The 23595-nt window shown below is 39.0% G+C and overlaps 4 protein-coding genes and 2 long non-coding RNA genes across 14 annotated transcripts in view; 2 read left to right on the top strand and 4 right to left on the bottom strand.

The window, feature by feature from the left end:
* LOC136338994 (uncharacterized) overlaps nt 1-2594 on the bottom strand; it is a 32178-nt gene extending 29584 nt beyond the window's left edge. The window contains exon 1 of one of the 6 annotated variants that reach the window (XM_066281891.1): nt 2437-2594. The gene's annotated coding sequence lies outside the window, so the exon portion shown is untranslated. Of the gene's footprint in view, nt 1-349; nt 568-1425; nt 1545-2436 lie in introns of those variants that run through there. The other 5 variants (XM_066281911.1, XM_066281902.1, XM_066281878.1 and 2 more) reach the window with 5 other exon arrangements.
* Nucleotides 2595-2809: 215 nt separating this feature from the next.
* On the bottom strand, nt 2810-5976 carry CPSF2 (cleavage and polyadenylation specificity factor subunit 2). Its single transcript, XM_066281852.1, has 10 exons — nt 5632-5976; nt 5069-5580; nt 4823-5014; nt 4547-4766; nt 4280-4438; nt 4069-4228; nt 3894-4011; nt 3689-3838; nt 3508-3635; nt 2810-3449 (listed from the first exon to the last, which is right to left on the bottom strand). Exons 1-10 carry the CDS (start codon nt 5778-5780, stop codon nt 3021-3023), a joined length of 2217 nt encoding a protein of 738 aa, XP_066137949.1. The 5' UTR covers nt 5781-5976; the 3' UTR covers nt 2810-3020.
* Nucleotides 5977-6105: 129 nt separating this feature from the next.
* Nucleotides 6106-8903, top strand: LOC136338981 (ATP-dependent RNA helicase DDX24). 2 transcript variants are annotated; one of them, XM_066281868.1, is made up of 8 exons: nt 6106-6387; nt 6481-6763; nt 6814-7110; nt 7164-7317; nt 7366-7878; nt 7931-8160; nt 8216-8387; nt 8439-8903. In XM_066281868.1, exons 1-8 carry the CDS (start codon nt 6253-6255, stop codon nt 8809-8811), a joined length of 2157 nt encoding a protein of 718 aa, XP_066137965.1. In that variant the 5' UTR covers nt 6106-6252; the 3' UTR covers nt 8812-8903. The 2 variants fall into 2 exon arrangements, with proteins under 2 accessions (XP_066137965.1, XP_066137960.1); XM_066281863.1 differs by having other exon boundaries at nt 6481-6767; nt 6818-7110.
* LOC136339058 (uncharacterized) lies at nt 8586-20582 on the bottom strand. Of its 2 annotated transcripts, XR_010732073.1 has the most exons (3): nt 20464-20582; nt 11777-12056; nt 8586-11718 (listed from the first exon to the last, which is right to left on the bottom strand). It is a non-coding gene; the product is annotated as an uncharacterized lncRNA (long non-coding RNA). The 2 variants fall into 2 exon arrangements; XR_010732074.1 differs by lacking the exon at nt 11777-12056.
* LOC136339028 (oxidative stress-induced growth inhibitor 1-like) lies at nt 10094-22027 on the top strand. Of its 2 annotated transcripts, XM_066281939.1 has the most exons (5): nt 10094-10231; nt 15043-15122; nt 15180-15454; nt 15510-16544; nt 16969-22027. In XM_066281939.1, exons 2-5 carry the CDS (start codon nt 15059-15061, stop codon nt 17371-17373), a joined length of 1779 nt encoding a protein of 592 aa, XP_066138036.1. In that variant the 5' UTR covers nt 10094-10231; nt 15043-15058; the 3' UTR covers nt 17374-22027. The 2 variants fall into 2 exon arrangements, with proteins under 2 accessions (XP_066138036.1, XP_066138047.1); XM_066281950.1 differs by lacking the exon at nt 10094-10231 and having other exon boundaries at nt 15043-15126.
* On the bottom strand, nt 12067-14814 carry LOC136339062 (uncharacterized). The gene is made up of 3 exons (XR_010732075.1): nt 14696-14814; nt 14486-14645; nt 12067-13193 (listed from the first exon to the last, which is right to left on the bottom strand). It is a non-coding gene; the product is annotated as an uncharacterized lncRNA (long non-coding RNA).
* Nucleotides 22028-23595: the final 1568 nt, after the last annotated feature.

Below are 23595 nucleotides of genomic sequence, written 5' to 3'. Positions count from 1 at the left end.
TATCTCGTTAGAAAACGGCGGGGGAACTCGACTGGAAAGATAATAAAAGGGAGAAATTGTCACGTTTGGGAAGTTTAATTAGAAATGTTGCCGAAACGATTAGAATTGCTTTCGAAGGCGAAAGAAAAGTCCGTTCTACAGTGCCGCTCTCACACAAATAACGCGACAGTTTTGTTTATTTTCGATTGGAGTGATGCCACCAATCTAGAAAATGTTCCTAATCGTCCGATCTTCGACAAGTTAAAGGTTCGATGCTCAATTTCAAGGTTTTCGATTTGTTTCGTTAAACTCGAAAATAAGATAAATCAAAAGGAATTTTTGACGGAACGAACAAACGAAAATTACTCACTTACGCTCACTTTTCTGAACTCGATCCCTCCTCTACGACGTTACTCAAACTCTCAACTCCGAACTTATCTCACAGCTCCCGTCTATCGGCGACTTCAACAAGTTGCGTACTGACTGTTTTCGCGTCTGGCCTGAACATTAATGTCTGTCCCTGTGCCACTCAATTCCCTCTGAGCCTTTAGGGATCTCGTAGTGCAGGAGTTAAAGTCAGAAATATCTGTGTGGCGGTTTATCGATAAAGACTTAAAAAAAAACAACCTTAATGCCATTCGCACGTACGTATGTGGATATACCATACACTTTCCCATTGTTAAATCTGAACGTAAACATACCATACTAAATGTATTGAGAATAAACCCGAATTAAAATAATTAATTATTTGACCTACAATACTAACAATAAACGCCATTTTTCAATTCGCTTTGATGGTTGGTGGTTGCCTGCGGATTGTTTCATTTGTTTTTTTCATCTGTCAAATATATCGTCTGCCAATCACCTAACGATTTACCGAAAAATCAAAGTAGGTCTTGGCAAATTTGATTCCTTGGAAGTGAGAGACGAACGACGGGTGTTTATGAATTTTGGGAACGATTACTTGTGATGAGTATGTAGGACTTAGTGAATTTTTCTGCGGTTCGATGCGATTTCAAGACTCCATACATACATATATGCTAATTTTCTTCGGTTTGATTATGATTCTCAGTTTCCTGGGGTACCTAAATTTCCCATTCGCTTCAGTGACGTTACTGCTTCTCAAAAAATTGCTCCAATAGAAATCACGCCAAAAGTCGACCAGACAAGTATTGCCCTCGGGGGTCGTTTGAGCACGAGCAACACTTCAAGTGCTCCCCTCCCTCCTGATAACGCTGCCGAAGCTTACTTGACCAAACTACATTTTAACGTGAAAATGCACAAATTTGAGATTAATTACAGTCAAAATAACTTTTGTTTCGGAGAATCTAAAGGTAAACGCTAACTGTTTATTTCCGGAAATACCTTAACTCGTGTTAAGAAACCTAACTAAAGCTTACGGAGCGACGATCAAAATTGACCTGAAAATGATAATTTCCCTTATACCTTCAAATGTTAAATTAATGGATCCGATTTCCACAACAAACGAACTGTTAAAAACACTTTAATTACCGCTGACCACAGGAGACAAATTTGTTAACCGAACACTCAAGAAAACGAACTATAGGCCAACAGTCGCCCAGCAAAACAGCGCACTGCAGGCAAATTGGCAAGGAAAGGAGCAATGGCGAAATATAAGGTCTGGTCCATTGTTTCCCAGCCGGTCTAAACTTATTTGTCAGAATTCCGCATTTAATAAAATTTTGCATGTTTAACGCTTTTCGGTCTCTTTTCGATGAGGAATTGGAAAATAAGTAGAATGTTTGCAGCCAAATAAGGCTTTTTCGAAATTTAAGGCTCGATACCTAGTTAAGTTTCCAATAATCTCATTTGACATTATAATGTTAGGAACCAGCCGAAACTGCCGGTCAAGACAGTTTAAAGATAAAAATCATAAAGAAAACCTCTAGAAAAATATCAGTGCTATAATTATCCTTAAAATTTTCCAATTGACACGCTCGATTTTTATCACAAACTCACTAAAATAACTTCATTATATTAATGAACTTTCAGGACTAATTTGAACAGAAAATTAACAATAATGGCGTCTGTAACAACTGAAAAAGCGGCATAAACAGTCGCTTAGCCAAACAACTCACTCTCAGCAAATACCCGACTGACCAGTATTAGTTCTGGTTTCGTGTTTAATCATCGAATTCGAAATGAAAATTATTAATTCATCGTGCATTTGTCGGTAATCTGGATTATCGCTAAGAAAATTCTATTCGTTAAGTTTATTGCTAGCATTTCTCACATGAAACTGAAGTTTCCCAATCCATACAGGATTCGTGATAAGAACGTGAAGATCATTTATTATTATCAAGTCTAAAAACCCACGTTGCAAAATGCGCGTCCGATTTTTCAAGCAATTTCTCACGAAAATGAACTGACTTTCAGCTACTGTATCTTGCAAGAGAATTCACGCAAAGAGCGTCTACATTCACAAAAAATACTCACAGTTTTGCCAGATTCCCAGTTTCACTCTAAAACAAGAATGAACCGAAACCACCTGTTTGAACCCGAATCAAGCTTCTACTCTTGGACTATGCTACAGAACCGAGCATCCTCGTGGCGGGAACGCAATCAATAGAGCACGGAGAGGACGATAGACCGCGTGGTCCGACTTCGAAGGAGGATCTCGTCGACCGGTCCCGCCAATCGCACCAGGCCTGCACTTAACGGCTCTCGTGGCGACGCCACCTGTAACTCTGGATAAAAGCTTTCTAGGCACGACTGCAAGCCTTTTACAGACGCAATTCTCTTTCGACTTTTTACGCTCTGAAAACCGTTAAAAGCACGAAAAGAGGTGTAAAAAGGAATGTACTCACAATAATATTTAAATGTAAAACTTTAATGTCCTCCAACTAAAAAAACTAAGCATTTTCGGACCCATATTCATGTGAATTTCCACGCCAAAAAATCACCCAAAAATTATCAACTTGACATGACATCAAATTACAGATTGTTTTTTTTTATTAAAGGTTTTAAGTACTATACATATGTATATACATTGATATAAAAAATTAAAACTAAACGACATTTCACAAAACAGCAAACTGATCGTACAACAAGTCTTTGATCTTATAATAATCATCTGAAATGCAGCCTTCCAATACTATTTTCTCCGTATCAACCTTCCGGACGGCCACTGTTCCATTGCAGCACCACAAAACTCCCCCAGAAAACTCTGAAGGTATGTTGGCCCTAGCCAGAACCTGTTTAAAATCGTAAAGTTTAAGCTCGTTTACGAATACAGGCTCATGATTGTCCACTTCCGAGCACGGTTCCAGGGTTAGAACCCTAGTATCTTCGTCTGGGACTATTTCCATTGCGTCGTCGTCCTCTAGACTTGGTCTTTGGGCGTCGGCCTGCGATTCCCGAACAGCAATTTGGGAGCTGATAAAAGCCACTTCAGCATCTCTGGCTTTGAGAAAATCTAATTGAGAAACTAAGGCATCCGTAAGTCTTACCTGAAAAAACTCAGACGTTACACACAAAGAAAAACGTTATAAATGCAAAAAATTATACTTGATAAATATGCGTCTCACTGGTTGCGTCTACAACTTCACCCCTTTGTGGCGTAAATACTCGCACATTGATGTTTTCCCTGCAGTGTTTGGCAATGATTTCAGTGTTTTCGGGAGTCCCGTGCACCACTATTAATGACTCAACAATGAATCCACCCTTCCACTTAAAAGAAATCGCTCACCAATAACTCGCCTCGGCCTTAATTGCGAGAGAATCTTCATTAGAGACTCCCCATCCGAGCGACCTTCAAAGTCAATGTACTGCACCTGACAATTCACCTGCACAGTCCTTTCTAGAGCGATGCATTTGGAAGGCACCTCTGGAATCTCAACTAAAATCCACTATAATTTATCAATTGATTCTCTGACCTTTTAATACATTTTTACCAATGTCATCATCTTCCTCTTCCTTTATATCAAGGTTCTCTTTGTTGTCATCAATATCAGGGTTTAAGTCAGCTAACTTATAGTCCTCGACTCGGACTATTTCTCCATATTCATCACACTAAAATATACGAAACGTAAGTGTAAATATTTAATTATTGTAGAGCGATTTTGGCACCTTTATTTTTTCTTCTTTGAATGGGTACATTGGATGGTGCTTTTTAGTAACTTTAAAAAAACCTCCGCTAACTTTTCCCTCCTGCTTAACAACTATATCATGTCTCCCCTTGGATATGATTGACATCTCTATGTCACTGTCGGAGTCTGAGCCGCCATCCCTATTTCAAAAAAGTTCAATGCTGGTGCTCTACTTAACAAAAAACCCATACTCTTTGGTAATTTTTTCAATTTTGGCTCTTTGCTGTCGCGTTTCGAACTCCCGCAATTCAGCTCCTTCTAGTTTGACTCGTCTCTCCACTATTAAATCTATAGTACGTCCCACTTCATTATTGTCTATTAGATCTCTGGCCAAAGTTCCCGGAGAAGTTCTGTAGAATTGTTTGATGTGTGTAAATAGAGGATAATATTGAGGGTAAATGAAGAGGAGAAATATAGTAGTTATTCTCTAAAACCAAATTTTTTTACTAGAAACTAACCTTGTTGTTATAATGACACTGTTATTTGGCTTAGAACACCATTGCAGAAACAATTCTCTGGAATATCCCACCTCCAAATCTGCACTACTTGCCAAAACTACTTTAGGACTGGGCACTTTGTTCAATTCCTGTAAAGTGTGACACAAATTTAAATGTTTGAACTGAAATGGATTGTTCCTGGCTCCCTCAAAGCTACGCATCAACTTATCACTCATCCATTCTACAAAACAAAAATCTCTTGAGCATTTAATATCATTAAAATACAAACATTTTTACCTATTTGAGACTTGGCAAATTCAACCACATTATATGCAACATTGCTTATAAGGGCCAAAGAGTAGGTTAATAGGCCGGAATCTTTGTTGCGCCACAACTGATCCAACATATGGGCCAATTCCAGTACTCTACCAGCAGTATCCACTGCAATCAGCACATTCCCATTGCTTCTTAATGTTTGTAGAATGTTTGCTAAAACAACATAACTTTTATCACCATTTCAAATTGATTAAACTGGAATTTTACTCATTAATTTCTCATCTCTAGCCCTTCGTCTGGCCTGCTGGTAGCTGGCATTAAAAGCATCAGTGATAAACAAAGAAGGCCGCTGCAGTTTTTCCAGTTCACACCCATTCAAATGGCGCTCTTTCTTGTGATTAAATGAGTTTGCATAAATAATATCCTCCTCTCCTGCCTTCATAATCTTCCAAATTGTCCCCCCAATCATGTGACCCGCTGGCAAAGGAGTAACAGTCAATCCATAACCTTTACCCTTAAGGGCAATGCTCTGATTATACTTTAGCTGAATAATCTTATCAAAAGTAGCATCAACGTCATCCAAATTAAACAACATAAAGGCTTTCATGTTGTACTGTGACTGATACAAATCATACATGAACATTTGGCCCATTTTGTATACAGGGATGGTTGAATATATAGGACAATTGAGTCCCAATTTTCCTACGAGGTAAGGCAGAGCCCCTAAATGTGCAGTATCAGGATATGATATTAAAACTGCATCTATTTGATGTACATGTCTAAGGGCAAACAGGCTTAAAAACTTCATGGAAAATAAATTATTAAGTTACCTTTTGACCTCCTTAATAAACTTCATATTAAACTTTTCGTCCCAACCGCAATCGAGCAGAATTTTAACATCATCAATTTGCAGGAGATATGCGGGAGGGGACTCGTCCATGGCTCCAGAGAGGACTTGCAATTTTATAATTGAAGTCATTTTGAAAATGCGTTTCTGAGTTCTGAATTATTAAGAAAATTTTATTTTGTTAAAGAAGCGTGGGTTTTTGTTGATATTTAGGGGTTTTAATTGATTTGAATAGTTGTAAACATCCTTTCGGTGATTGGAGCTCTTCCTGCCTAAAAAAAACAAATTTTTGAGGTTAATTAATAGATTAAAAAAAGTAATTCTGGTGGTTATAGTCCGTTTACTATTTAGAGTATAGATGTCCTTTTCTAGTTTATGACATGCAGAAAAACAAAACTTTCTTATTGGCGAACGACCATCAAAGTACTTTGGGATAATTTTTGGCGACATCTAGTAGTGGCACTCAATAACACCACGTGCGGTCCAATGTAACCTTTTAGTCGCTAATGATTGTTTTATTCTTAAACTTGATTTTATCATTAATTTAGCATTTTGCATTCAAAAATCCATAAGTGCCTCTAAATATCATAAGCTTTAAATTGTCATGGCTTTCGTGGCCAACAAATGGAAACCGGTACAATTGGACGGAGCTCTGTTTTCCAATGGTTTAGCAGAAGGGCTCATTGGTATTGAGGAGTGTACTGACTATGGCTCGGAGATTGTTGTAACTTCAGAAAAGGTTTGCATTGTCTTCTAAATAAACCTTATGAATCTCATTGCGCTTCCTAGTTTTAACAATACAATTTAATCATCCCTCATGACATTCTTGCAGAAACGTAAAAGGAAAGCTGCTGCTACTACTACGGTATCCAAAAAAAAAAAAAAAAATACACGATCAGTAAATTCAACTGAAAATGTCACTTCAAAATCACTTAAACCTTCCATAAGTGGAAAAAGCACAGATTTTCAAGAAGAAAGTAATCTTCCTAATTTAAATTTCATGGAAGCATGGGAACAGTTTGCACTGCCCACAACTATAATTCGAGCTTTAGAAGAACAAGGTTTCAACCACCCTACTGAAATACAAACCCTCACACTGCCCCCTGCAATTTTAGGTAAGTTTAAACTTCATACTTCAACATTATAAGACCATAACTAAATATAGGAAGAAGGGATATTCTCGGAGCTGCTGAAACTGGGAGTGGCAAAACTTTAGCTTTTGGCCTGCCCATTTTGGCAGGTATTAATAAATTGCAAGAGGAAAATTGCACCGATACTGTTTTAACAGACTCAGATGATGAGGAAGATTTAGAGTTAAATGATCAGACTTTAGGTTGTGTGCAGGCATACAAAATCAAAAGAAATTCAATTGTGAAGCCTTTATATGCCCTAATTTTGACTCCAACAAGAGAGCTTGCCTTGCAAGTCACCAAGCACTTAACTTTAGCTGCAAAATACACAGGTTTGCCTTTATTTAATGTGCTGATTTAAGGTCATTAAGGTTTATTTGTTCAGGTATTAAGGTTGCTGTAGTAGTAGGTGGAATGGCAGCAGTGAAGCAAGAAAGACTTTTGAGTAAAAATCCTGAAATTGTTGTGGCAACTCCTGGGCGCCTTTGGGAGTTGATTCAGCAGGGCAATGAGCATTTATCACAAATTGACAATATTAAGTATGTTCAAAAGTTCTTTAGTTTTCTTTTTAAACAAGATTTTTAAAGATTTTTAGCTATAGATGAAACAGACAGAATGATGGAGAGAGGCCACTTTAAGGAGCTGCATGAGCTGCTTGAGCGTATTAATTTAGATGAAAAGAAAAAAAATCAAAGACAAAATTTTGTTTTCTCAGCCACATTAACTTTAATTCATGATATTCCAAAACATTTAGTGAATAGGAGCAAAATTAAAGGTCGTAAACTTAAAGAAATGTCTCCACAGCAAAAATTACAAAAAATTGTTACAACTATGGGAGTTACAAACCCAAAAATTGTGGATTTGAGTGAGGGTAAGGGTACCTCAGGCACCCTCACTGAGTGCAGAATTACCTGCTCCATAGAAGAAAAAGACTATTATGTCTATTATTTCTTGAAAAAACATCCAGGGAGAACTTTGATATTTTGCAATTCCATAGGCTGCGTTAAAAGATTAACTAATCTACTGGGTTTATTAGCCTGTCAGCCATTGCCATTGCATGCTAGCATGCAACAAAGACAACGCCTTAAAAACTTAGAAAAGTATTTGTTAGATAACTAGTAGCAACTGTAAAATTTTAAATAAAAATTTCAGATTTCGGGATGATGAAAATAGTGTGCTTATAGCCACAGATGTAGCGGCCAGAGGTCTGGATATTCCCAAAATCGATCACGTTTTGCACTATCAAACTCCAAGGACCAGTGAGAGTTATGTGCACCGATCAGGACGCACTGCTAGAGCCTCAAAACAAGGCATTACAGTGCTTATAATGGAGCCTAGTGAGTTTAGCAATTATGTGAAATTGTGCAGGACTTTAGGAAAGGGTATAAAGTATTGTTTTTTCTTTTTAAATGGCTTGTTACTTAATATGGGTTTTAGGAGAAGATTTACCCATGTTTCCCGTGCAAGATCGGTACTTAACTGCCGTAAAACAAAGGGTAAATTTAGCCAGAGATTTAGATAAATTGCAGCTGCAAGTGCGCAAAGCTAATTCTGAAGAGGGGTGGTTACAAAAGGCTGCTAAAGAGATGGATATTATTGTTGATGAAATGTATGTTTTGTTGTTAAAAATTATCATGTTATTTGTTATTACGAGATTTAGGTCTAAGAAATATGTGACGGAAGAGACCAATTCAAAAAAAAAGGCTTCAGAAGTGAGGCGGAGGCAATTGACTGCATTATTGGCGAAGCCGATATTTCCCAGTAGATTTGTAGGGAAATTTCCATTACTACAAAATGAGGAAAACAAGTTGGTAGACGAGGATTATCTAGAGGAGAGTGCCATAAATGTCATGAAGTCCGCCATGGCAAGAAAAAGCAAAAAAATGAAATTGGACGTACCTTTATATAAGCCCCAAAATAAAAAGAAAATTGAGAATAGTGGGAGAAGGAACGTGGTGATAAAGTTGAACAAAGAGTTTAAAGCTCAGGTGAAGGGAAGGCGAGATAGAGGGGGGAAAAAAGGTCCAAAATAAATTTATATTAAATATTGATTATTTTATTTATTCTATGAAAAAAAATGTTCAATTATTGTCCTTTACATTTTTAATTATATTTTTAAGTCACATTTGTGTTTAATAATTGGTTGTCCACCTACACCTGATGCTGAGTTTAATGGGAACGTCTCGGATTAGATTTACGAATTGTACTTATTTTTGAATTGATGATAGAACAGTACATTACATTTTTAAACTTGAGAAAGACGTTGAAAAATGACTATGTGCGTGAAAAGCAACTGGTTGAACTTTTTTGATAAATTGTAAGGATGATTTCTCAAATGTTGGCTTTAAAAGTATCTAGCGAAAGCAATATTTTATAAATTGATTTCCCTCGTAGTATGGATGCCTTATAGTGACGATAGCGATTAAACAATGTTACAGTCATATAATGGGAGGGAATGATTATGCGGTAGGACAAAATCCGGAAATTATTTTAAAAACTTGAGAAGGTTTTCATACATATTTCACCCACTGTAAGTTTCGAGAAATTGCACAATTAAAACATTTGCACATTGCATAATAAATGAAAATTCTAGGTATAATCTGATCACGAGACGACCATTTAGGTTCGCCGTTAGTGAAGACATACTATAAGAAATGTCTTATTTCTTCTGAGCTTCACAAAATCAATGGTTTGAAAATATAGGTAATTAATTACCTTTCCATGGTCTTTGTGAAAGAATGATCAATAATGATGACTATTATTTTTATTTTTTTTTAAAGAAAATTAATATTCTGTTGATTTCCGTAGTTCAAGTTCCAAAGGGGTTATAACTAAATTAATAATACACCAAGGTCGCTGCAATTTCCCTAACCGAAAAAAAACCACAAAAATAGATAAAGGAAACACCAGTGACAAACACACTGATATGTCAACATCTAACATTCCCGGCCTGCATTTGCTTCAGTTTGAACTTGGACAGGCGCCAACAGGTTTGTGTGTATAAATATTTAATATCCTGTCTATTATGTTACCTAAGCTGAATCACTTAAGAATTCCATTACAGTTTCAATGAACGTTCATAAAAAGATTCTCGACATTTTACCATTGACACGTGCCAACGTTTCTAGTTAATTCAAACCCATCTTCAGACTTGTATCTGCTCTGAAGGAAAATCCATCATTTGCATGACGAGAGCCGAGTAGAAACGCAGGCGTCTAGACCGGCATATTCCAATAACCGCATGCTTCGAAACCTCCATATTTACAGTCACAGTCGGAATTTCGTTCGCAAAGGTCGTCTCAACTATCGTTTGCAGTGCGCGAGAGAAACGCGGCGAAATCGATAAAACTACGAGATAATTCCTGAATGAAAATTATTCTAAAACAGCCGATTGGACCAGTGTCGCAAAGCTCTAAGTGTCCCATTGTTTCAGATTTGTTGTCCATCGATTAGGTAAGGAAAGTGGGGCCTAAAGGTGTGCATGCGACGATGACATTTGATGATGCAAAATTATAGTTATCGGATTATTGCACGGGCTTTTATGGAGCATGTTTTATTTATTTTTTTGTATTTAGTTCGTGATTTAACGCAAAAAAAAAAAATGAATCAATGAATTAGGCGAGGTGTATTGCGATTCATGACAAATTGGTGGATGTAATTTCTTATTAAAGTTTAGGTTAATTCAAGTCAATCGTTAATTTACTTAATAACAATAATTAAGGGTTTTTTTGCTTTTCACTCGAAGCTTACGTCACCTTTCTTAATAACTATAACAGAGCCATTCGTCATCAAAAGTAATCAGTTGGTTAATAAACGTAGTGTTTATATCAAGCGAAAACTCAATCAGAAAATAATTCCTGTAAACCTAATTCAAGGGAATTTTACAACTTGATATTATGCAACTGTCAATTAATGCACGATTTTCATTCACAAATAATAGGTATTATTGCACGAATTAGTGGTCAGTGGCCAATTAGTCCTGTAATGTGCTGGTTTTATCCACGCATTACTCATAGAATTCTTTCCAGTCAACGTAAATGCTTTTAACGTTGTGTTCAAGGACCTCTTGGAGAACCTGTTTGGATCCATTTGTTTTACTATGTATGAACTTTTGATTGTTTACATGAAAATGCTTTGCTCCACTTACAAGACGACAAACAGCTTGCTTGCTAGATTTGTTCGGAACTGACTAGTAGTGGAACTAGTGCCAAATTGGCCTTTACAATGTATAGGCAAAAGAGAAACTGATGTATATGCAAATTTGATCCCATAAATTATAGCGAAACCTGACTTTATAATACCACCATTCAAGTATTGACCTCATCACGCAATTTCTGCAAGTCATTCTTAGTTGAGTATCTCATTACAATGATTTTTGAAATTGATTTCTAGAGTAGGTTTTCTAACGTGCATAATCTTGAAAATCACTGTTTGCAAAGCTAAAATCTCCTTCCAACGAACTAACTGATAAAGGACAAATTATATAGTTACAGATTAAAACTCTATCAGCATGTTTGCGATTTTATAAGTGACTTATTAATTGCTTATACAATGATTAATTTTGCTGATAAAGTTGTTTAAATTAACCGGATATTTAAATGAGCGACGAATTGAATGAAATACTTATGCAAATATACCTTTTCAATAGTTTCAGCTAAGTAGTAGTCATCAACGTAAATTAAGAATCTCAAGTTGTTTATATTTATCACCTCCAATCTCTTATCTAAGCCTAATAATCAGGAATTTTCAAAATTAGTTTTGTAAACTTTCGATCCGCCCTCTTCGGAGGTTTAGCAACGTCTGGCAACGGGGCCGGTGGTTTCATTAGCAGCCGCGTCATGTCACGCCCATATAGAACGTTCGTCGCGACATGACAAAAAGACTGTTGCGTGGTTGCCATTTTTCGTTCGTCGCTCAAAGGTAGGAAATTTGAAGCTGCGCTGAAAAAAAAATTAATTTCTTGAAAAAAGTATGTCGAGACCAAGTATTTATTATTACTAGATTTTAATAAGCTTATGCGCGGTAGGCACCAATAAGCAGGAAATGCGCTTCTTTTTAACTCAAATGCCACGTCCATTACGTAGTGAAATTCAATAATAAGAGCACGTTTTCGGGTCTGAGACACCAGACTTATGATCATCATAAATCACCATTAACGTTTAGAGCTGTTGTTTGCCAAAGAGGAATTCCAGTAGGAAAAGTTTAGGGATCAGAGGTCGTCGAGGATTAGTTTTTGGTTAAGATTGATTTTTCGATCCAACACTTCTGTTTTTGTGCACTAAAATTTGGAGAATATCACTTTCTTATAAACATGTTTACGCGGTTATTTTCGATCGAAGTATCATTCACAAACTCCCGGTTTGTTTATAAAAACCAGTGGAGGATGATAGGCGCGTGGTTCGCGCCTTTAAGCCAGCAATCATAAATTTTTCCCAATTAGCCGAGCCCCAAACTAATTGATATGAACTAGCACAAAGTCGCCGTATCGTCGCTACCGAGCGAATCATGTAACGACTAAATTGTTATCTAAATCAGGAAAAAAAACGTATCTTCAATTAAATTTTTTAGTCACATTCCTCCGAGAAACAAGCGCTATTGTTTATACCCGCACACATGCGCGCGCATGCACTATTCCCGTCGAGATCTCGGAAATAGGTCCTGGGCCGAAAGGGATTTGAACTGCCTCAGCGACCTGTAGCTGTTGCGTGCTAAGCTGAAGCAGTTGTAGTGAATAATTCTGTGTTACGCCAGAAATTAAACGCGATAAATGGCCGTAATCGTTCGCTTATCAATTTCCTTAAGGAGCGTTATGCGCCATAGCAGGTGCTTGAGGTGAAATGTATTTAGGTCCATGGGGGCGTAATCAATAAATAATAATAATAATTCATGCGGAACCGGTTTTATTACACTTAGTAGAAAAAGACCATTACCGGCAACTTTAAAAAAAAAGGTTAAAGCAAGTTTTACGACAATAAAATCCTCTACCAGTACATTCATTAATCATTTTTTAATAATAAATTTGTTCCTATAATACCGTTCTTGTTGAAGGTCGTCATTGTATGGATTTTATGATTAAAGCTTATCGACAACTTCCCATTATTAAAAGTGTCCCTTTGAAAGTTTGTAGCAAGCTGTAACTATGGTGAAGTCGGTCACTGCAATTCCATAATACATAATAGTGAAGCGAAATCTCTATATTTGTTTAACAAAAAAAGTCAAGGAAATGCGGAACGTATCCTAAAGTTCCGAGAGCAAATAACATCTCGACGTCCTTAAAATTGTCCTTAAAATTCAAGGTGTATTGCAGCTTAAGTCGTAATTAATCATCGAATGATACACGAGTACTGAAATGACCATATCGTGTATACAGGGTGTAACGTGTCCTCATGGAGGTATTTCGGGGAGCGACAGTACTCTGCAAAATAATTCAAAAAAACGCTTATAGACCCATGGTCGAAACCGCACCATTTTCGATGTGCAAGGTGGAAAGGTTGCACTTTACTCCCGTAAATTCACGATTGATATGTACTTTTTTGGAACGCCCTGCGTGAATTTAAATTATTTCCTCAATTCTTTAGCTTTTTGGTCCCTTGCAGTATTTTCGTGTCCTTTTACCTTTTTCATATGATTCGGGAAAATACACAAAGATGCCAACTCGAAGCGTAGCGGAAGTAAGGGACAAATCATTCGGCTCAGTTATCAACTATCCGAAGCAATTCGGAACGTTTAGTCAAATTCATTTAAAAAATACACAAATCTAAACGAAAACAAAATTACAAAAACTGTTGAAAGTGTCCGTTCGAGAATGCGAAACTTTGCCGCCCTATATATCGGAAACGGTGCGTTTTTGACCATGGTCTATAAGCATTATTTTATTACGAGGGTGAGTCGAATATGAACAGGATTTTTTTCTTTAAATGTATTGGAACAAGATCCAAAAGTGAAAGGTACGTATTATTTTCCTGCATAATCTCCTGATATGAGAATAGATTTTTCCCATCGCATTGGAAGTTTCTTAATGCCGTTAACGTAGAAAGAAACAGGGTGTATTTGCAACCAATCGTACGCGAAGCCCTCAACACCTGCGTCGTTGTCGAATCTTCCTCCGCCAAATGTCCCTCTCGACGAATCAAACATGTGATAATCACATGGGGATAAGTCCGGACTGTAGGAAGGTTGTTCCAATGTTGGCCAGTGAATTTCTCCCTACCTTTCTTTAGTCAGGTTGGCTATATGGAGACGGATATTGTCGTAAAACAGAATCACGTTTCTGATCAATAATTTTCATCTTTACTGACGATGTGTAAAATGCGTATCAGCTAGTACTACTGGCAGTAGTACGTCTGGTCGACTGTGAGACGTTCACGGAGAAAGTCAATGTGCAAACACCTCTTGGAATCCCAAAAAACACCCTGAACCGAGGGCCGCGAGCATGGGGTTCCTTTTCAACTGTTTCTCGTCCCTTCCAGAAATTTCTTATGCTATTCGTACCCTTGGGTGTACTGTACCCAGGACTCTCTAAACAGTGCTTTAAGTTTTCGAAGAATTTCCGCTGGTTTTCACTCGTACACTTTCGCATGTGAAAAACGTTATACAAGTATGTTACGCAACTTGATAGTGTACTTTGTGCTCGTTCATAGTGATACCGATTAAAAACTGGATCTTCAGAGACTAAGTAGATTAGACGAGATCTTGTGATGTCACTACCTATAACTCCTACGCGCATTAGCTCCCTTCCGATGTTCGACTAGCCGCATGAGAGAAATTCTGGTTCGTATTTGATTGACCCTCGTATTTGGAGGAGTATTATGTCTCTATGATATGGTACACCCTGATTCTGTATATGGTCTACAACGTGGAACATCATCTGAAACGATATATATAGATTGTTGTTGCCGGATCTACCCGCAATTGCACCTAAAATCATACACGATACTTCTGTGTGAGCAGCTAAATTTACTTATTTGAAAGTAACAGAATAAATGAAAAGTATGCCAACTTGGAACAACTTCGTGGAGCAACAATGTTTCCTCTTTTTTCCTAGAAAATAAAAGTGTTGTTTCTGGGTTAACCGTCAACTTTCTGATCTGATGTGGGAATCACCTCAAACACTTAAATTTTTAATTAAAAAGTTAGTATTTAAAAAAAACCTTAAGGATACGAACTTGTAGCAAAAACTACTATCTTGACAGGATGGCGAATTCAATTTAATGCATCGTTATTGCCGCAACCACCTAATAACTTTAAACTTTATTCCGTTACAGGACGAGTTTAACAACCATGAAGACCAGCATGGAAAAAATGGAGGACGATTCGATAATTTACAAGGAGGTCATCGTTGTTGGCACGTAAAATCATTATAATAAACCAAATTTTCCTCATCAAGCACTATCATTTACAGGAAATGGTCCGTCAGGCATAATAACCTCTTTAATGCTAAGCGGGCGCTTGCCTTACTTCGTATCTCGAGAACACCCGGATGAAATGCTCAGCGCTCGACTCAAAACATTAAGATCTCCTTGTCTCATCACCCAAGATTTGGCCTTCTTGGCTCAAGGGCTGGAGGGCAGGAGCACCAACCCAGTGTCTCTTCTGATGGATGCTTTGCTGCACCCTTGTGCGGATTTGGGCCTCGATTTGCAGCCGTTAGTCGAGTTTAAACCTGCAGGAAAAGAGGTTATTTTTAAAGATAGTCGTCATTAACTTATTTCAACGAATTCTTGTACGTCAGATCGACCATTTGGTATTGGGTCGAGGTCCTCCTGGAGGCTCCTGGCACCGCATAGACCCAGACGTGCTGACGTTGTCTCTAGGTTCCTGGATGTCTCTTCCAGAAAAACCTTTCCCATCCCGCTCAGCAAATGAGAACAGAGCGTTCAGCCGTGATGTAGCTTCATACTACGAAAACTACGCGAAAGAGATGCAATTGACCAAGTACTTTGAAAATGACGCTGTGGTGACTTCTGTGATAAGATTGGGGGGCAACGAGAGTGAACTTATAACTTTGGGTGACGAAGAAGTGTTAAAGAAAAGGAACATGTGGGTAAAAAAGCTGGACAGAGACGTATCGGAGAGAGTGAAAGACTATTTTGTGCCCCTGAACGAGGACCAAGAAAACCGTTGTTTCGTCACCACTGCCTTGAATTGTCTGCTCGCAAGGTATCCCCGGAGGACCCGGGCATGCAAGAGGCGAAGTCATCAAGCCAAATCAGAATCTATTATCATTCCCAAACACGAGAGGAAGAAACCATGTTCTTGTTGTGGCGACACTGATTTTAACAACAAATCCCCCAAACCTCATCTATTCCATTCCCACAGCCTCGACACATTCTCCAAACCCACAGTGCCTTTCTACTGCAAACTCAACTCCACACCATCACTACACTCCAATTCCTCCGAATCCCCCAACTGGCTCATTGAATCAATCAACAGCGAGACGAATACAATCACCAAATACACATGCAAATACCTAGTTTTAGCTTGTGGTAGCTATGACTCTCCAAACCGATTAGATATTTTCGGAAAGGGGGAAGACCCTGAATGGTTAATCCACGATTTGAGGAAGTTGGAGAATCGACTGGATGAGAAATTAGCTGAGGAAGACGGTGAAATGGATCCCGTTTTAGTGGTGGGGGCAGGATTGAGTGCTGCCGATGCTGTGATGGCTGTGAGATCGAGAAATGTTCCGGTGGTGCATGTTTTTAGGGGAAGATCTGCTGAGTTTACAAAGCAACTACCTGAGAATATGTATCCTGAGTATCACAAGGTAATTAAGGTTTTGTCAAATAGCAGCTGTTCATGTTACACGGTGATAATAAATTACTTCCTTGAGAACACAGTTGTTGAACTGCCGATAAATTTATCAAGAGCATCTCCCTATTTATTGAAATCAATCGGTGGCTTTGGCCGGAAATTAATGCCCCCGCTGAACTTGCCAGCATTGTAACTTCCCCTTAGATCGGGTTTTTCAAACTCTGGATAACTTTGTCAGCAAGACAATTTCACGAGAAAATCGAACCAGAGCACTCCATTGTCACGGACGGGACCTTTCAGACGGCCATTATTGACAGAAACGAAGACCACTCGGCGAATAATAATTTGATTAGCCCGCCAGGTTAAATATGACGTTCCATTCCCGGCGACCAATCAGATCCCTGCAGTTGAAAAACCGTGCTTCTTCTTTTTTCCAGGTACGTCAAATGATGAACGACGGTGGCTCCACCTACCCCCTCTATGCTGCTTATCCAGAGCACTCCCTCACCGATTTCGATCCCGAGTCCCAAGTGGTTGTCCTCACCGCCAAAAGCGGGGACCTAGTCAAGGTGCAAATCTCCTTCGCCGCCGTCCTCATCGGATCCAGGCCGAACCTTTCCTTCATGCCACCCGACGCCAAGTTGGGGGTGTTCCCCGATAAAGACATCGACTCCAAAAGTAACCCCGTAGATATCAACCCATTGACGCACGAGGTGAACGGGCATGAGGGGCTGTTTGCGGTAGGGCCTCTGGCGGGGGATAATTTCGTGCGATACATACCTGGGGGGGCTGTGGCTGTCGTGGCGGAATTGTATAGGAAGAAGGGTTTGGTTGAAGGTTAATCTTTACATTACAGTGGAGTGGAGTGAGGTAATGTATAACGATGTGATTACAGCTTTTGTACATTACAGTGGATTTTATATGCACGTATTTTCCAAATGTAGATTATCAAATGGTACATACATAAGTTTTTTAACGCTGGCCTTGTTGTGATACTGATGTTCTAGTTCAATTAGGACGGGAATTAATCTATTTGACCCTAATTAATTAGTTAACAAGTCTAGAATTCGTACTTTCTAGTTACCGTAGGTCGGTCGCATTGTAGCTATAGATACTTCGAAAGTTTGCATCATGCGACCCCACGGTACCTACACAGGGCGATCTTTAGATTATTACTTTAACGATTTTAACGACCAGTAACGATTGTTATTGTCAAGAATTGTGGTTTGAAAAATCTAGGGATTCGGCGTCGATGTATACAGGATGTTCTCCGTAAATGACATTGCAGCGAGATGGAGATGTTGTGCGTTTAATTTAGGCCTTTTTTGAGATAACACGAAAATTGCTCAATTTGTTGTAAATTTAACTGTGGACAGTGTATATAGGGTGGGTCCTTTGTGGGACATAGTGCCTGATGTCTGAGCTGAATTTAAACCATTTGCGGTGCTGGAATTACTTTACTGTCCGTAATTTATTAATAGATTTAAATGCCTTAAAGTTTCCTACTTCTTACTTTACCTGTTGGTAGATCTTCTAGCAATGATTCATGCGAATTTAATTTCTTTCGTACGATCAGGTTAGACCGTGCTAACCTAACTGTTATACAGTATGTCGCATTAAAATTGCGCATCTCGGAACTTTCCAATGTTTAATTATTTTATGTCAGTTAAAGATTTTATTAAAATTTTACTGTGAACTTCGTGAAGGATGATCAAGAACGGGACAATTCTTAAAAGGAAAAATGATCGAGAATGTATTTTATGTGGACTAGTTAAATGTCTCTACTTTTAGTGCATTAGCAGAGGCGAAAACGTAAATTTCAATAAACGAGAATTAGCATTTGGTCGAGAATTCCTTATTACCAATTACATCTCGTAAACGGCCTGGGGCGTAGGTGTAATTTTTCCCACTCTTCCTAAAAACCCAGTTTTCATAGGTTACGTTAGAAATTTCACGAGTCCTAACTACAACCTCTAAGTGGCGCTATAAATGCTGAATCACATTGAGGTCGGGACTCTGTGGAGGTGCTTCTACAGCACTGGGATAGTTATTGGGGGCGTCCCAGAAATGACCGGAAACGAGACGTTTTGGGCAAAATGTTGCTTCGTCTTGCCGCCAGAGGGCGCTAAACTTCTGTGATTAATATAATTTTTTCGAAATAGTTTCTAAACGTTTATCGTTGGTTTTCGTCAATTCTTGACCAAAGGGTTACTACACTTGACATGTTTTGACACAAGCGAGATCTCTTTCGAACGCGTGGAAATACACGAAAAACGACGCGAAATAATTCGCAAAAAAAGCGCGTTTTTTCCTTACCCCGAATGAACGGCTTTAAACTTCTTTTCTTAATTCTCAGCAAACATACAGTTTCTCTACAAAAAAAATTATTATTTACGATACCTCGCAATTCATAATTGCTGTGAAAGCGGCGTTAAAGAAAAATCCGACGCGATACCGAAAGTGCAAATTAACTTTTTGACACGAATTTATTCACAACATTAACATTAACATTTCTTTTAACAACTCAAATATGTTGCTGGTCATTCACAATACAATAATTGTTCAAAATGGCGACCATCAGCCTCAGTGCACGCATCGCGTTGTGAAGCCCTCTTTCCAAGCTGCCAGGCCTCGCCTGCACTCCTGTCGTCGCCACAATACGGTCCAATAGATCTTCCTCCGACTCGACGAATGTCTCATAAACAAGAGTCTTCATACGGCCCCGCGAAAAAAAGTCGAGGGAAGTTAGGTCGGGAGAGCGTGGTGACCACGCGGCTGGTCCCTTCTTCCAGCCCATTTTTCACCGAATTTTTGGTTTGTGTATTCTCGACCGACTAGCGAATGGTGCTCCGTCTTGTTGTAGCCACATCTGACGACGAATCTTCAGGGGCGCTCCTTCCAGCAAGTCGGGCACGATTTCTTACACAAAGTTCAAGTGAATGGGAGCGGTAAGACGAGGTGGAAGGCTTAAATGGCAGTCGACGATGCCAGCCCACATGTAGATTCCGAGCTCGTGTTGAAAGTTGACGGTTCGAATACCACGAGGGTTTTCGCCCACACAAATGTGACCGTTGCGGGAGTTAAAAGCGATTTCCTCGGTCAAAATGGCTTCGCCAGAAAGAAAAAGAACGAACCGTGGCTCTATTTGATGACGTTGTACGAACCACCGAGAGAAAATGGTACGTGATGTACCATCGGTGGTGGGGCGTAGACGCTTGAACCAGTTGGGGATGATAACAGTGGAGGTGTTCTCTCGAAACTTGCCAGACGCTTGCTCGATTAACTCTCACGTCTCTCGCAATGGTTCGAGAGCTGCTTGCCGGATCTTGTTCAATCCTCTGAAACATCTCTTCTTCAAATTCTACAGTTCTGCGATTTCTCTGAACTCCACGGTTCGCCCTATTAACTGCTCCTGTTCCTGTTTCTTGCAATCGCCGAAGCGCTCTGGAAAACGCTCTATGCGATGGCCTTGGCCGATAGGGGAAATTGAGCCAAATAGAACTATTACGCTCCTCCGCCATTATAGTGAGCTTGACGATGAAGTAACACCGTGTTCGGGAAATCGCTAAATGTGTGCTCGTCCGTGATGGGTTCTCGATTAAATTAAGCTACGAAAACTGGGCCGGTCTAACGAATTTGACACGTCAAAATTGACACCTTTAAAAAAAATGACAATTTACTTTAAAAAAAATCAAGGTAATCGCAGAAATAATGCGCATGCGCCGCTAAAGTAACGAGCGTGAAAAGTGTCGATTTAATTTACAAAAGACTCTAATCTGGAAGGTGTTCCACGAAAGGTTTTTAAGAGGGTTACGGCCGATTTCAAGGCGTCGGCCGTCTTATGCTATAGCATATTTCTACCTTAATAATGACCAATCTGCTTTCATCTTCAAATAAGTTAGCGATATCGCTGGAAAAGTCTAAAGCGATACCTGAGCAAGTTCGTTTGATGTCCTCCTTGGAACTGCTGAGGTTGAATTAATTCCGGTTCCAGGCTAATTTATTCCTCCTAATGTCCCCTTTATAAATGTTCTCACTTGCTCACATCACATGCTTATCTAACAGGCTGCACAACTATAGGAAACGAGTCGACTTACAGTAGAACGTGTCTGCCAGTTTCGCTCCTCCATCGGGCGATGTCAGCAATGGAAGGTATACCCCCCGAGACTCATGTCATTCGTGGCGGACACCAGCGCCGTTGTTGGTGTTACTCCCGATCCTTTCTAAAACAGAAAATCGGCCGTCCTTGACGTTGCCGCTCGAATTTCGAAGCATTTAACCGATTTTTGAGTTTCACCTCGTCATCAGATTCGAACTAGGACCGACTCGAGAGAATCCTACCGGCTGCGCCAATTTTAATTTGATTAACGCAAATTCCGTTGTTGTAAAGGTATTTTATTTCACCAATCGATGGGTTCTACGGTTGTGCAACTCACGCGGACTGACTACGCTATGACGATCCGCTGAACGTGCATATGATCATTTGTTTGCCGAGTTCGCATTCTGAGACGCGTTACGATCGACTCTAGCAAATGTTGCGGATTCTGGGGAAGAGGTCGTATATCTATGCAACAGTTGTTTCGGAAAATTGGATGAAGTGTCTCCCCAAAAGTGGTTTGGTTGTGACGGTAACGTTAACTGGCCAGCACGTTCACCAGACTTGACATCTCCTGACTTTTTTCTTAGGGGGACTTAAAAAAAAATTTTGCGCTGAAGCGCCGACGACGGCTAAAAACGCGGAAAAAAGGATACGAGGTGCTTGCCATGACATTCCATTAGAACCGTTTTTCAGTAACAAACAGTCCTTTGAATTGATAATCGCTAAATGCACTGAAGTAGAAGAACGTCGTTTTGAACACTTATTTTATTGAATTGTTCAAAGATTGCGGTTTTACTTTTAATTCTCTCCTTCGAACGTACTAATACAAGCATTTTTCGTTAAAAGAATCATAAATTTCAAAAACGTAAATTTTTTTCTAAAACTATCGAGTGAATAAAAAAGCGTTTCAAGTAAAAACATGACTGTTTTCGACAATAAATCGGAATCTACCAAAAAAATGCGAGTTTTTCCATTTGCAAAAACAAAGTGGACCTTAACTGGAACCTAAAGGTACCTTGGAAGCGGAACAGCGACGATGCCGAATGTTTTCCCCCTCCATGCTACCCGTCTCTCATTTGCATTTTTTTTCTAAAAGTTATAACTTTAGAGATGTTTACGTGTTTGCACATAAAAAGAACTCATCCTGTATGTTTAGGTTTGATTAGTAATGAGATATTGGTTATTGTTAACTAATATTCGATTATTTTATACTGTCAATAGTTTATTTTTTATATATCTACTTATTCTAATAGTTAGAACAATAATGGAAAAATGCATAATGTCTATGTAAAAATAGTTCGTCTGTAACAGTCGTTTTGCGTCGAAACACCTGTTGGAATATTTTATGGTGTTTGTTGTTGATTATTCCAAATAAATATACATGCACTTTAGACCAATTTTGGGATTTCCTTTGATTTTCTTAATTAACCCAAACTAACCTTTTTTTTTGTGGGAAAACCTTCTAAGGGTGCCCGGTCTGATGGACCGGCAACCGGGTTATGTGGGATTCACCCCCCGAAGGGAGGCGCCTGCCCACTAGAAACCCTCCTCTCTTCACTATCGTTCCGCCACGGAGCCGCCGATGAGCGTTACTTCAGGGGGAAACCTGAACTAACCTGAACATTATAAAAGAAAAATGTGCTACCCTAATCGTTAAAAAAAAGTCAAAATTCTTCAAACACACCTATGGAAAAAAAGCTCTCTTGAATATTTTTGAAGGCGTTAACCTTTTTCATGGAAAAAGAGCATCATCAAGTAATCAATACTGAATCAGACTGAATTTAATACATTACGCAAACAACAATTAACTGAGACGTGGAAAGCGTAAGAAGACTCGGCCGTTTTTCACGTATTAAAGCGCACAATTTGAAAAAAATCCAATTCATGTGATTCCTCAATTGCAAATTGTTGCTTTTTTTCATGGAAACGGTCAACGCTATGGAAAATCTCCAATAAACTTTCTTCGCAGAAATATAATGCTTTCACGTTTTTTTTTTACCAGCAGCGTATCGTATACGTCGTATCACGTCTGTCCAACGTGAGGATCGACGGCGTGGAGATCTGAGAAACGGCAATAGAGAGAAAATCGCTTAAATTCGAAAAAAATTGCACGATTCAAAGGAAATTGTTACGGAGATGTCCGGAAGGACACGAATTTGGCGGTTATTATTTTTTCAAATAACTGTTGTACGGCTACAGTTGCAGGAATGATGGTTTCCATGCGATTGATTAATTTACTATGCATCATGCGTACACGTAATAATGTGTATCTCTATCCCCTTAATCCGCATATTCGGAAAAAATACCTAACGAAGCACATAGCTGAAAAGGGAACTTTATGGCAATTTTAAAAATGCAGATCTTCGACGTTGCTCCTATACCTGTGCGAAAAAAGTTTAACAGTTCCTCCCCGAAACTGAGGACTTCACAAGAAAACTGGCAACGCTGCCAAGACGTTTTTAACTGCCGCAGTAGTGGAAAACTTTCGTTCCTCTAACTGTAACAAGAGTTACTTGCAAAAAACGAAAACTACTTGAATTCACTTTTTTGCCGGACATCGTGACCGTTCGGACTTGGTCGACATACAAAAACCGATTGATAATTTGCTTTAAATTACGCCGCTTGTTCCTAATTTAAACCATTTCGTATTTTTCATCCTTTGCGAGATCCTCACGGTGTTCGTCCTCATTTGGGACAGACTGTACGTGTTGATTAAAATGTTCAAGGTCACGTCAATGGGGAAGCCGATGATGAAATTACGAACGCTTTTTCCCCTCCAACGACGCATCTGGACCTATGTTATGCCCCTAAATCTCCTTAAAATTATTTAATACCGAAGGAACAAATAGCAAAATAACACTTTTTATCACCCCATTTTCGGACAGGAAGCGAAAACGGACCTCACGTTCGTATGACGTTTTTTCTCATTTCAGTTACAGGAACCTGCAGGAAGTAGATTCCATAT

This window comes from Euwallacea fornicatus, chromosome 1 (genome assembly GCF_040115645.1).
Source record: "Euwallacea fornicatus isolate EFF26 chromosome 1, ASM4011564v1, whole genome shotgun sequence".
Lineage (NCBI taxonomy): Eukaryota > Metazoa > Arthropoda > Insecta > Coleoptera > Curculionidae > Euwallacea > Euwallacea fornicatus.
The sequence above is the reverse complement of the archived record's forward strand: the minus strand, read 5'-3'. Positions and strand labels throughout refer to the sequence as shown.